Genomic DNA, 11,008 nt, shown 5'->3' with positions numbered 1-11,008 from the left:
GCTGCTGCTGCTGGCGATGTGGGTGAGGCTGTAGGACGAGGGTCCCGGCCGGGGCCGGCACGTGCACCCCGCGTGCCGGACCGCGTTCCCTGCTCCCGACGTTCCCCCGGACATGCCTGCGGGCATTGAGGTGGGGACGCGTGTGCCCTGCAGGCGGGCAGCCGGTGGCCGCGCGGGAGGAAGCGGGGCGGTCCGTGTGCCCTCCCCGCCGAGCGCTCCTGGGCGCAGCGGCAGGAGGCAGCCCTGGAGCGCTGGGTGATCCTCTGCAGGGTGCTTGCGCCAGGCACAACTTTGCGGGGGTGCAGGTCGGAGACGGCCACCAGCTAGGTTTGGACGCCAGCGGGCAGGTGGGTGCGCCCTGCCCTAGACTCTGGGCCCTGCACCTATGTGAATGTGAGGTGGGATGGGCGTGCTTTCCACCTGCACTGCCGGAAACCTTGGGGCCACCTTGTTCTTGATTTCGACCCCAGGCGGCTGAGAAAATGCGGGTCACCACCTGGGCCTCCGCTCGCAGGCTAGACAGGGAGGGGTCGTCGCTGCCGGCCCTACCGCGGAGTTCTGCACCTCCACCTAACTGAAGCTGGCTGGAACTTCAGCCACTTTCTAGCAGTGGGGTGTGTCTGTCTTAGTCTCCTCGTCCATGAAGTGGGGACGGTGAAGACACTATCTCCTTACAAGGTTGTCACGAGGGTCAGATGAGATATTGGAGGGGGAAGCTTTGTGAACGGCAAAATCATACAAGAGTGGAGGAGGGGTGGGGCAGGGTGCTGGCAGGGGTGGGCTCCCGGAGAGCAGTCTGCTACACTTGGGGGCCTCCAAGAGCATGTGTGCCTGCTGTGCGCAGGACCCGGGGTTTGGCCTTGCTCTGGGTGTGTGATGGGATATTGTGGCTTCCTTTCACATCTACCCCATAACTTCTGGTCTCCCTCATTTTAGGACAATCCTGACTCTTTTTCTGAGTTCCAAGGAACTTCCTGTTTCTGGCACCCTCACCAACTCAGACTTTCCAGTGTTTTCCTTTTGGGCGTGGCAAGGATTGCTGGGCAAACTTGAAGAGAAAACGAGTATGGATTGAGTTACTTCAAATGCTTCCATCTCCCAGTACTCTGCCCTTTTGGGATTCCCAGTGAGGAGTGGCCCCGTATTTTCTGGTTGTCTGGAAGTAGGTGAGGAAGGTAGCTCCTGGTTCTCTTAGGTGTGCATTCTCCCTCTGGGAGAGAACCGGGCTGGAGCAGGGCAGTGTCACTTCAGCATCTGGGTCAGGCAAGACTGTGCGGGGGATGGGGCCATCTCCTGCGAGACCCCGGTCTGGTCTTCACACTTGGGCTGTTTGAGGAGGTCCTGCTTTCCTCCCTTCTTCCCTCCCTCCATCCTGTGAAAATGAAGGACTTGGGAATCTGAGTTTCATTCAGCAAACATTTATTTATCAACCACATTGTTTGGTGTTGGGTTGGATTTTGGATGGAGAACAAAACACATGTTGTGCCTGCCTTCTGGTGTTGTCCTGAGTTGGGCAAATGAGTCAGTCCTGTGAGCAAATAATGACAGAGCAGTGAGTGCCAATACCCTAAGTGCTGGTAGCCCCCACTGAATGGGAGCCATACATTAATTTAGAGGAAGGGTCAGCCATGGTTTTCCTGAGGCAGTGGATGGAGCAGAGTCTAGAGGGAGTGTTTTAGTTAGCCAGGCAGTGGAGGTCTGCAGGTGCCCTGCATGGGGAGGTGGGGAAGAGCAGGTAGGTTTGCTGAAAGCACTAGAACCTGGAGTCCTGGGCAAGCAATTCACATCTTCTTTCCGGAAACCCTAGAGTTGGCTTAGCAGGTGCCAGGTGGAGGGAGCATGCCAGCAGGGGCAGTGGTCAGTGGCTGCTGGACACTTGGTTGGGCTTCTGTGAATTTAAATGCTGTGTTCATCTGATAAGGGCTCCCCAGGTCCCTGGGTGAGGATTGGGTTTCTTTGTTCACTCAATATTTACTGAGAGCTGATGACCAAGGGGTATAAATGGGTCTACAGAGATTTGCATACAGGGATGTACACCCCTCATATTTTTTAAGAGCAAAAATATGGAAATGCTTAAATGCTTAGTAATAGTGACATGGTTAAATAAGTTATGGCCCTGTCCGTGCCATGGAAAGTGGTGTTTGTCTTTGTCACTTTAGCCTGCTATCGAAAATATGCCATCAACTGGGGGGCTTGTAAACAACAGAAATTTATTTCTCATAGTTCTGGAGGCTGGAAGTTCTGAGATCAGGGTGCCAGCATGTTTGGGTTCTGGTGAGGGCCTTCTTCCAGGTTGCAGACTGCCAACTTATTCTATCCTGTGTGCAGGACTAGAGAGTTCTCTTGGGTTCCTTTTTTAAGGGCACCGTTTGTGAGGTTTCCACCCTCATGACCTAATCACCTCCCAAAGGCCCTACCTCCTAACACCATCACATTGGGGGTTGGGATTTCAACATATGTATTTGGGGGGGACACAAACATTCAGTCCATTGCAATGTTTATAAAGAATATTTATGTTTACTAGAAGGTAATGTTTATTATTCAAATATTTTATGATGTTTATGAAGAATATCTAAGGATGTGGAAAAATGCTAGAGCATGATAGTTAAGGGAAAAAAGCCCAGGTGGCCGAAGTTATGTGTACAAAGAATTAGCGCATCAGAATGTTAAAAGCGATTGTTCTGGAAGGTGGAGTTGTGAAGGACTTTGCTTCTTTGTTTATGCTTTCCTCTGTTTTCCAAGTTTTTCACATGAATATGTATTAGTTGTAATCAGAAAAGTTAATAAAGATTTTCAAAAAGGTTTCTTTGGGTGCTCTCAGCCTTCCAGCAGAATGTTGGGCTAGGGAGCATCATACCTGGGACAGGTTCCTTCCTAGAGCTTCCAGGCTGGGCGTCTCTGCCCTTGGAGGCTTTGGAGGGGGAGGCTGTGCTGTCCTGCCCCGCTCCCTGCAGCTGACTGCCTGTGTTCCTGCTGTCCAGCTCCGCTCCTCCGTGCAGCTGACCCTTCCTGAAGGCCATCCATGCTGATTGTCCTATAGGCTCCATCCAGTCTGTAGAGTGGAGAAATGCCCGAGTTGGAGAGTACTCCAGACATCCCTTAGCTCAGTGGTTCTCAAATGTCAGGCCAAGGACTGGAGCTGAGCTATGACAAAGTTTTCACTGGCCCACAGACAAATTGGAAAAATAACAACAGTGAATGTTTTTTTTTTTTTTCCATGAATCCAAATATTTTCGGTTAAAAAACTTGTCCATTTTTTTGACATGATGTTCATATTTTGGGGGATGGGATTTACAGTGTCCTTTTGAAAAATGGAGTTGGTGAAAGTATATTGTGATTTTTTAAAAAAAAGTTCTCTTGGTAACATTTTTAAAAATACATGACATAATACATACTATATATATATATATATATATTTTTTTTTTTTTTTCCTTTTTGTCTTTTTTACTGACCGGTAACGGGATCGCAACCCTCGGTGTCGTGCCCGTACCGGGGACCGGCAACGGGATCGCAACCCTTGGTGTTGCGCCCGCACCGCGCTCAGCCAGTGAGCGGGAACCGGTCTCCACATGGGATCGAAACCCACGGTGGGAGCGCCGCCGCACTCCCAAGCGGCACACTCTCCAGTGCACCACCAGGCCGGCCCCATACTATATTTTTAAAATATATTTTTAAAAATATATTGTGACAATCTGGGAGATTCAGCAGTCTGAGAACTGACCTAACTCAGCGCTCCTGTTTTATAAGAGAATAATGACAGCCAGGCCTGCTGAATTATAAATCAGGGCCTTCCCACTCCTTGGTCATGCCAATCCCCCATCTCCTGCCTGCTTCCCTGCCTCTGCCCCTGACAGTAGCTGGAAGCTCAGACCCTGGGGGACCGTGGGTGAAGATGTGGGAGGCAGATGTTTGCTCTGGTCTCTCCTGCCGAGCTTTTGAGATATACTTATTTAGGTTCTGTACTTCTCTGGGACTATTATATCTTTAATAGGCTTTTGTGGGCTGGCCTGGGGAACTAATTGCCATTTATAATGCTGTTTGGAACCTGGAGTGCACTTTTCCTACAGAAATAAACACATTATGGAGGAAGTCTTGAAACAGACCCGGCGTATAAGGTGGAGGTATGGCTGAGTGCTGTGTGAGTGGCAGATGCTGAGTGCTGTGGATTCGGGACAAGGCCAGGCAGTGGAGCACTGAGTGACCAACGAGGCCCCAGCAAAGAGTCGGTGGAAGCTGGGCAGACTCCGAGCTCTCACAGCGGGGATCCTCCTGTCCTGGCTGCTGTGTCCCCCACACCTAGTCCAGGGCCTGGCATGCTGTCAGCTCCAGTTCATGTTTAGCCGAAGGAATGACGTTGCAGGCAGGGAAGGAAACCTTCTAAGACAGAGAGGTGGGAAATGAAGAATGATAGGCCAGGATGGATGGAAGGAGGATTTGAGTCTGGGGATGGGGGGAATAAAACTAGAAAAGTACGTTGTAAAGAAACTTAAATGCCTGGCAAAGCCGGTGGGACTCAGTTTTGTAGGTAATGGAGAGACATGATGAAAGCTGCTCTTTTAATAACAAGATCAGTCAGGCCACATGTAGGGTTGGGTTGAAGGGGGAGAAACTGGATTAATTTGCCCAGAGAAACACTTTCATTCTTTTACTTTCCTCTTAGTTTTCAACAAGATAAAGTCAAGTGTGATGTGGTAGAAAGAACATGGGCTTTTAGCCAGCTAGATACTCTGGAGCTGTGTGGCCTGGGCCCTGCCTCAGTTTTCTTGTTTGTAGAGTGTGGCAATGATTTCCATCTTGCAGAGTCGAGAGGATGAGAAGTACTACAGGAAGTGCGCCCTGCACAGTGCTTGGCACATGAAAGTGCCCAATCCGTGCAAGCCCCAGCAACCATCCTAAGTTTTTGAATAAGAGGGGATGGGGAAGTCAGTTAAGAGGAGTGGTGGGAAGTGAAGGGCCAGAGGGGGCGCGGGAGAGGGAGGCCATGTGACTTGGATGCAGGTGGGATGGGGGGCCCTGTGCTGCTGGGATTCTCCACATTGGAGTTCTTTGGAACTGGGCTCTTGACTCCCTCCTCACCCCTCTCTGCTGGGCCCCTGTGGAGACCTGCGGGGGGGTGGTGCAGAGGGGCTAAGGATTTAAGTGCACTGTCTTTCTCTCCTTCCTCTTGAGAACAAAGGCACCAACCACACTATGTCCCTGCAGGGTTTCACCCCAGCTTTGTGGCTTTGTTCTGTGGGGCTCTTGTGTCTTGCTTGGTGGTGGTGGTGAGTTTTTTTTTTGTTTTTTTTTTGTCTTTTTTCGTGACCGGCAATGGATCGCAACCCTCAGTGTCGCGCCCGTACCGGACCGGGACCAGCAACGGGATCGCAACCCTCGGTGTTGCCCCCGCACCTTGCTCAGCCAGTGAGCGGCCGGTCTGTATGTGGGATCCGAACCCTCGGCGGGAGCGCTGCCACGCTTCCCAAGCAGCACACTGTAGCAGTGCGCCACCGGGCCGGCCCCAGGTGGTGAGTTTTGAGGCTGGCTAAGTGACAATGGGCTAGAAAGAGATGCATTGGGTATAAGGAGAGCTTAAGTTCTTTTATGTTACCTAGACTTCGGATGGTTTATTTTGCTCTTCACCCTTTCTCCTTCCTCTTTTTTTTTAAATACACCTGGCATCTGAGGCCTCAGTGGAGAGAAAGGAGCAAAAATGCGCACCTGCTGAGGGCTGGTCCTTTCCTTCTGCCCAGCCCCTCTTGAGGCACTCACTGGAGCTTGTGGCTGCCCATTTGATCTGTTGGTGAGAATTGTAAAAATATGATGCATTTGCAGAGGGCTTTAGAGTTTGCAAAGCACTTCCACATATTTCATGTCAGTGTAGTTTTGAGCCCCACATTAACTTGGTGAGATAAGCTGGTAAGTACTGTTACCTCCAAGAGGGATGGGAGAATTGACAGAGAGGTGGGGAGGATGCAATGTTAGACAGGATTGGAGGGTGTGGCCTGGAAAGTGACTGACTGGGTAGAGAGAGGTTGGGATATGCAGTGATAGTTCTCAGTGGCCTGTGTGATTGTTTAAGCAGCATGTAGGGCCATCTGATGGCATTGGTGCGGGAGGAGGGGCAGCAGCCAACAATCACTGACTCTTCTTCCCCAGTAGCTCCCATTTACTGTCCCTGCTGACCAACAGGGCCTCTTTCCACACACCCGTTTGTGACTACTTATTAGTAATTAGCTTTGCCATTAGGCAGTGGGGGCTTGAAGGTGCTCATTTGGGGTTTGGGGTTAAAATAGCCTCTCTGTGTCTTTTTAATCCTCAAAATCATACTGAGGCCCCAGGTCTATGGGGACTCTGTTCCCGGGTGGTATGATGGGAGCTTGTGCCTGGCATCAGAGTTTTCAGTGCATGACAGTTTGTTGGGGACAGGAGTAGATTATTCATTCCCTCCAAAGAATCCTACAGTTCTTCCAGCCCCTTGGCACAAGCAGATTTCTTGAATTTGTGAGCAGGTCCTTTAATCCTTATTGGAAGATATTAACAAAGATCCAGGTTGAAGGCTGTGGGCTGGGGCTTCAACATAAAGCTGGCCCAGTATCTGAGCCCAGACGTGGGCCTGGCTAGAAAGCTCTCTTGTTGACCAAGTGGGGCAGGGTCCTAAGGATCAAGCAGGTTTGTTCTCATCAAGGGGTCTAATCTTGTGGGGTCCTGGGTAGAGTACTGGACACATCCCCTATTTCAAAGGAATATGGACCAGCATCAGCATCCTACATGGGTCACAGGTGTTTGTTCATTCAACAGATTCTTTTTTTCTCAAATGGGTGTTTCCTTGAGAATCTTTGATGAGCCAGGCTCCATGTGAAGGCTTTGGGGATATTATGATAAATAAGACGTACACCATTCCTTCCTCCCATAGCCTAGTGGGAGAGCCACTAATTAATTACTTAATTCAGGTATTAAGTGCCGGAAAAAGAAAGTATAAGGTGGTAAAAGAATGTGTAACAGGGATCCCTAACCTAGGTTAGAGTCAGGAAAGGCTTCTCTGAGAACCTATGGACCCTTTTTTAGAATAATGTTTTAAAATGTTTAAAACAATACATAGAATTACAAAGGAAAAAGTTACATTGAAATACAGTTATCAAAATATAACTAAGTTTGTGATAAAATTTTTTATATCAATTTATCATAAGAAGATCTAAGTGCAGATTTGATAACTTCTATAATTTGAAGTAGTGATGAGCATAAACAGTGTTTCAGAATATCTGCACCAATTGTAATGTGATAAGAAAATGTGATTTCTGCTGGTAGCAAGGTCACAGACACTGCTACTCTAATTACTACTGTAATCTGTTGCCTACAATCATAAATACATTCATAATAAAGGAAAGGCTAAATTTCAGTTGGAGGTTAGTGAAAATAAAGATGTAATTTCTCTCCACCCAAATTTGTAGATCCCAGTGTAAAGAAAAGTTACCCAAAACTTGGAAATAAAAGATGATTGTGTGGTCTTTTAATGTCTTATCAGAGCATTGCCTGAGAAGCCTACTTAAGGCCGTCTGATGCTTCAGGGGATGCAACTTTGTTTATTATTCTTTAGCCCCAGGACTTTGTAAAGTTAGGTAGAACACAAGTGATTTCTGTTTGGTAGAGAAGAGAAACCGAAAGGTAATTGTCCTGAAGCACATTAACAGGTTTGGTATCTAATTTAGCAATCTCATATCAGAATTCTTTTTTTTTTTTTTTGACCATATGTATATTGTTTCTTGTATCCTCTTCTTTAAAAGCTTTTTTTTTTCTTATATCCTCTTTTAACCTAGCTTTATCAGTTTAGTGGGTCCCTTATTAAAGAGTTAAATAAAACTTTGAATATGTTCAATGTCTATTTGTATGAGAGTTAGGATTTTAACATTTGAGAATGGTGCTTGTTCACAGTTTGAGAACTGCTGAGTGAGCAGGATGTGAGGGTGTATTGCTCAGAGGAGAAGTCAGGGCTGGAGATGTTAATTCGGGGTGCTTATCAGGAGAGTGGGAGAGATTGCCTGGGGAGAGTGTAGGTGGACTGACTGAGACCCAGGAACTACAAAGGTTAAAGGCTGGAGGATAGAAGGGTTTATGAAGAAGACAGTAGAGATGGCTAGAGAGGTGGAAGGGAAACCAAGTGCTATGGGTTGAAGGTCCCGCAAAAGTTCATGTGTTGGAAACTTGGTTCCCATTGTAACAGTGTTAAGAGGGTGGGAGTATTAGTCCATTTCTGTTGCTTATAACGGAATACCTGAAACTGTATAATAAAGAAATACTGTGTATATCTTATACTTTTGGAGGCTGGAAGTCCAAAGTCCAGGGAACACATCTGGTGAAGGCCTTCTTGTTGGTGGCGACTCTCCACAGCAACATGGGGTGGCCCATGGTGAGAATGGGCTCCTTGTAAAGCCATCATAACCATACCCGTGACCACCCATTAAACCACCAATGGACTAATCTGTTCATGAGGGTACAGTCCTCACAATCTAATCACTTAAAGGCCTCGTCTTTCAGTTACCGTAATTGGATTTCCCACCCTCTTAATACTGTTACAATGGGAGTCAAGCTTTAATAGATGAACTTTTGGTAGACACACTTAACCCGTAACAGTGAGAAATCCTATTATGGTATTTGAAAGGTGGGTCTTTTAAGAGGTGATTAGACCATGAGGACTGTGCCCTTGTGAATGGATTAATCCATTCATGGTAATGGTTAATGGTTTAATGGGTTATCAGGGAATGGTTCTGATGTCTTTATAAAGAGAGCAAGTGGGCACGTTAATTCTCCCGCTCATGCCATTCTCGCCATGTGACAGACTGTGTTACCATGGGACCCTATAGAGAGTTTCCACCAAGAACAAGGCCCTCACCAGATGTGTCCCCTGGACTGTGGACTTCCCAGCCTTCAAAACTGTAAGAAATAAATTTAATTTTCTGTTTAAATTTCCCAGTGTCAGGTATTCTGTTATAAACAACAGAAACAGACTAATGTACCAAGACTGTCCCATCTGGTTCAAGAGGTCGAGCAAAATGAGAACTGGAAGTGCCTGTAGGGTTTATCCACAGGAAGTCATTGTTGACCTTTTCCGGTGCTGGTGGGGGCAGATGTGAGAGAGATGAGGAAAAGATGGGGGGGAGGATGGAAAATTCTGGCTGTGAAGGAGGAAGAATGATGCGGGGTCCAGAGAGAGGGTTTTTAAAAGGTGAGTCAGTGGTGGAGTTTCTCCATCCTGGCTGTGGATCCAAACCACTTTAAGGAAGTGTGTTATAAAAACGTATTTTCTTCAAGGACAAAGCCCAGGAACCTGTATTTCCAAAAAGCCTGTACTTAGAGCCGTTGTACATCTACAAACTCAGGCAAATGTGAAAGTTAACAGCATTAACTTTACGTGGTGAATGTGTTTTGCCAGTCAAGGTTGCTGCTCTCAACTGAGCGGTGTGACACACGTTATGTTCACACACGGACTGTGATGCCGATGGCTGCTGTGGCATCCCATGGCCTGAGCATGTGCCATTTTTGCTGTTCTTTTGAAGGGATTTGGGGAATTGGAAGCACGCAGGTAGCAGAGGAAAGATGGATCAGGTTGTCACTGCAGCTTTTTTCATTGGGTGACTCTCAATAGCTAGATTGGAAGGGGTTTTGTTCTGGGTGCAGCTGTAGGGAGTGGGAGAGAGCTCCCGGGGGAACTGTTCATGTTGATGGGGTAGAACAGAGCATCAAATCTGTGCTCACAGGTCTCAGTCTGGGTCCTGCCTCTGCCGTTTTAGGCTTGACCCAGGGACAGTCCCTTCTTTGAGCCTCAATTTTCACATCTCTAAAGTGGGGTCAGTACCACCTCCCACACAGATTGTTTATCACAGTTTTTTCAAACATTTTTACTGCAACTCCTGTGAGAACAGTTATACACTTTATGATGTAACCCAGTACATAGATACATAAATATAACAGATATGAGCATGTTTCACTGAATGCTTAGTCTTGCTACCTATGATATGCCTGATATTTTCTATATAATGTCATTTAAAAAAAATGCTGGTGTAACCCACTGAGTTGATTTTGTGACCCAGCTCTTGGGTTGAGACCTGAAGGGTGGAAAACGCTGGTTTAAACTCTAAACTTTAGAAGGTGAATGAGATAATACTGTGTGTAAAAGCATGGATGTATACCATGGTTCATGAACACTTGAGTTGTTATTTTCATACCAATTAATGGAGTTTTGAGGCGGAGTTGGATTTCCGGAGCAGGAATTCACCTGCTCTCCCTCCCTCCCCTGCTGCCTGATTCAATGTTCCCTCTACCAGTTTTTCCTTGTTAATAGGCCTGGCACACCAGGCTGGCACCAACCCAAAGCCCTCTTGGCTCTAGAAGAGGTTTTCCAAAACATTAAAAGCTTTAGAGACTTAAGTCCTGGTTAAATGCAGGGCAGTTGCAATTTCAGCATAAGAAAACCTGTTTTTATAAGCTCTCAGGTCAGTTGTCCTGCCCCTGAATTGTCCCTTGTTGACAGTCGCATTTGTGTTGTGGGGAATACAGGGGGAGACTGTACTGTGTAGCCCTGAATATAAGGTGTGGTTTTTTTTTAAAGGCAGCAAAGTATAAGAAATGCAGCTGGCCTTTTATTTATAGGAGCGAGCAGTATGGTGTGCGTGGCTCTAGGAATCTGTCTTCTTTATGCTCCAGCTTGGGCACTGGAGTCTGGCAGACTTGGAACTGAATCACAGCTCTCCTACTTACTTGCTATGTGACCTTGAGCAAGTTTCTTAACTCCTCTAAGTTGCAGTTTCTTCATCTATAAAATGGGTATAATAAAAGTACTTACTTCATTCATACACTTGCCAAGATAATTAAATTAGATAACCACGTGAACATCTTAGCTTGCTGCTGGTCACACAATAAGCACTCTGTATTTTCAGCGATTATCGTCACTGTGGGCTAATCCCTAAGCCCTGGATTTTAGAATTAAAGCATCCTCTCTTGGTCATTGCCAAGTGCGTTCCCATTTCTCTCT

General features: G+C 47.0%; 1 protein-coding gene across 1 annotated transcript in view; it reads left to right on the top strand.

Moving 5' to 3' along the window:
• Window positions 1–112: 112 nt before the first annotated feature.
• PDIA5 (protein disulfide isomerase family A, member 5) overlaps window positions 113–11,008 on the top strand; it is a 90,989-nt gene continuing 80,093 nt past the window's right edge. Inside the window, exons 1-2 of the mRNA XM_008585738.1 lie at window positions 113–130; window positions 270–347. Coding sequence (XP_008583960.1) covers window positions 113–130; window positions 270–347 — 96 coding nt within the window. The remainder of the gene's footprint in view (window positions 131–269; window positions 348–11,008) is intronic.

This window comes from Galeopterus variegatus, unplaced genomic scaffold, assembly GCF_000696425.1.
Source record: "Galeopterus variegatus unplaced genomic scaffold, G_variegatus-3.0.2 Scaffold3689, whole genome shotgun sequence".
In the NCBI taxonomy this organism is placed as follows: domain Eukaryota; kingdom Metazoa; phylum Chordata; class Mammalia; order Dermoptera; family Cynocephalidae; genus Galeopterus; species Galeopterus variegatus.
The sequence above is the reverse complement of the archived record's forward strand: the minus strand, read 5'-3'. Positions and strand labels throughout refer to the sequence as shown.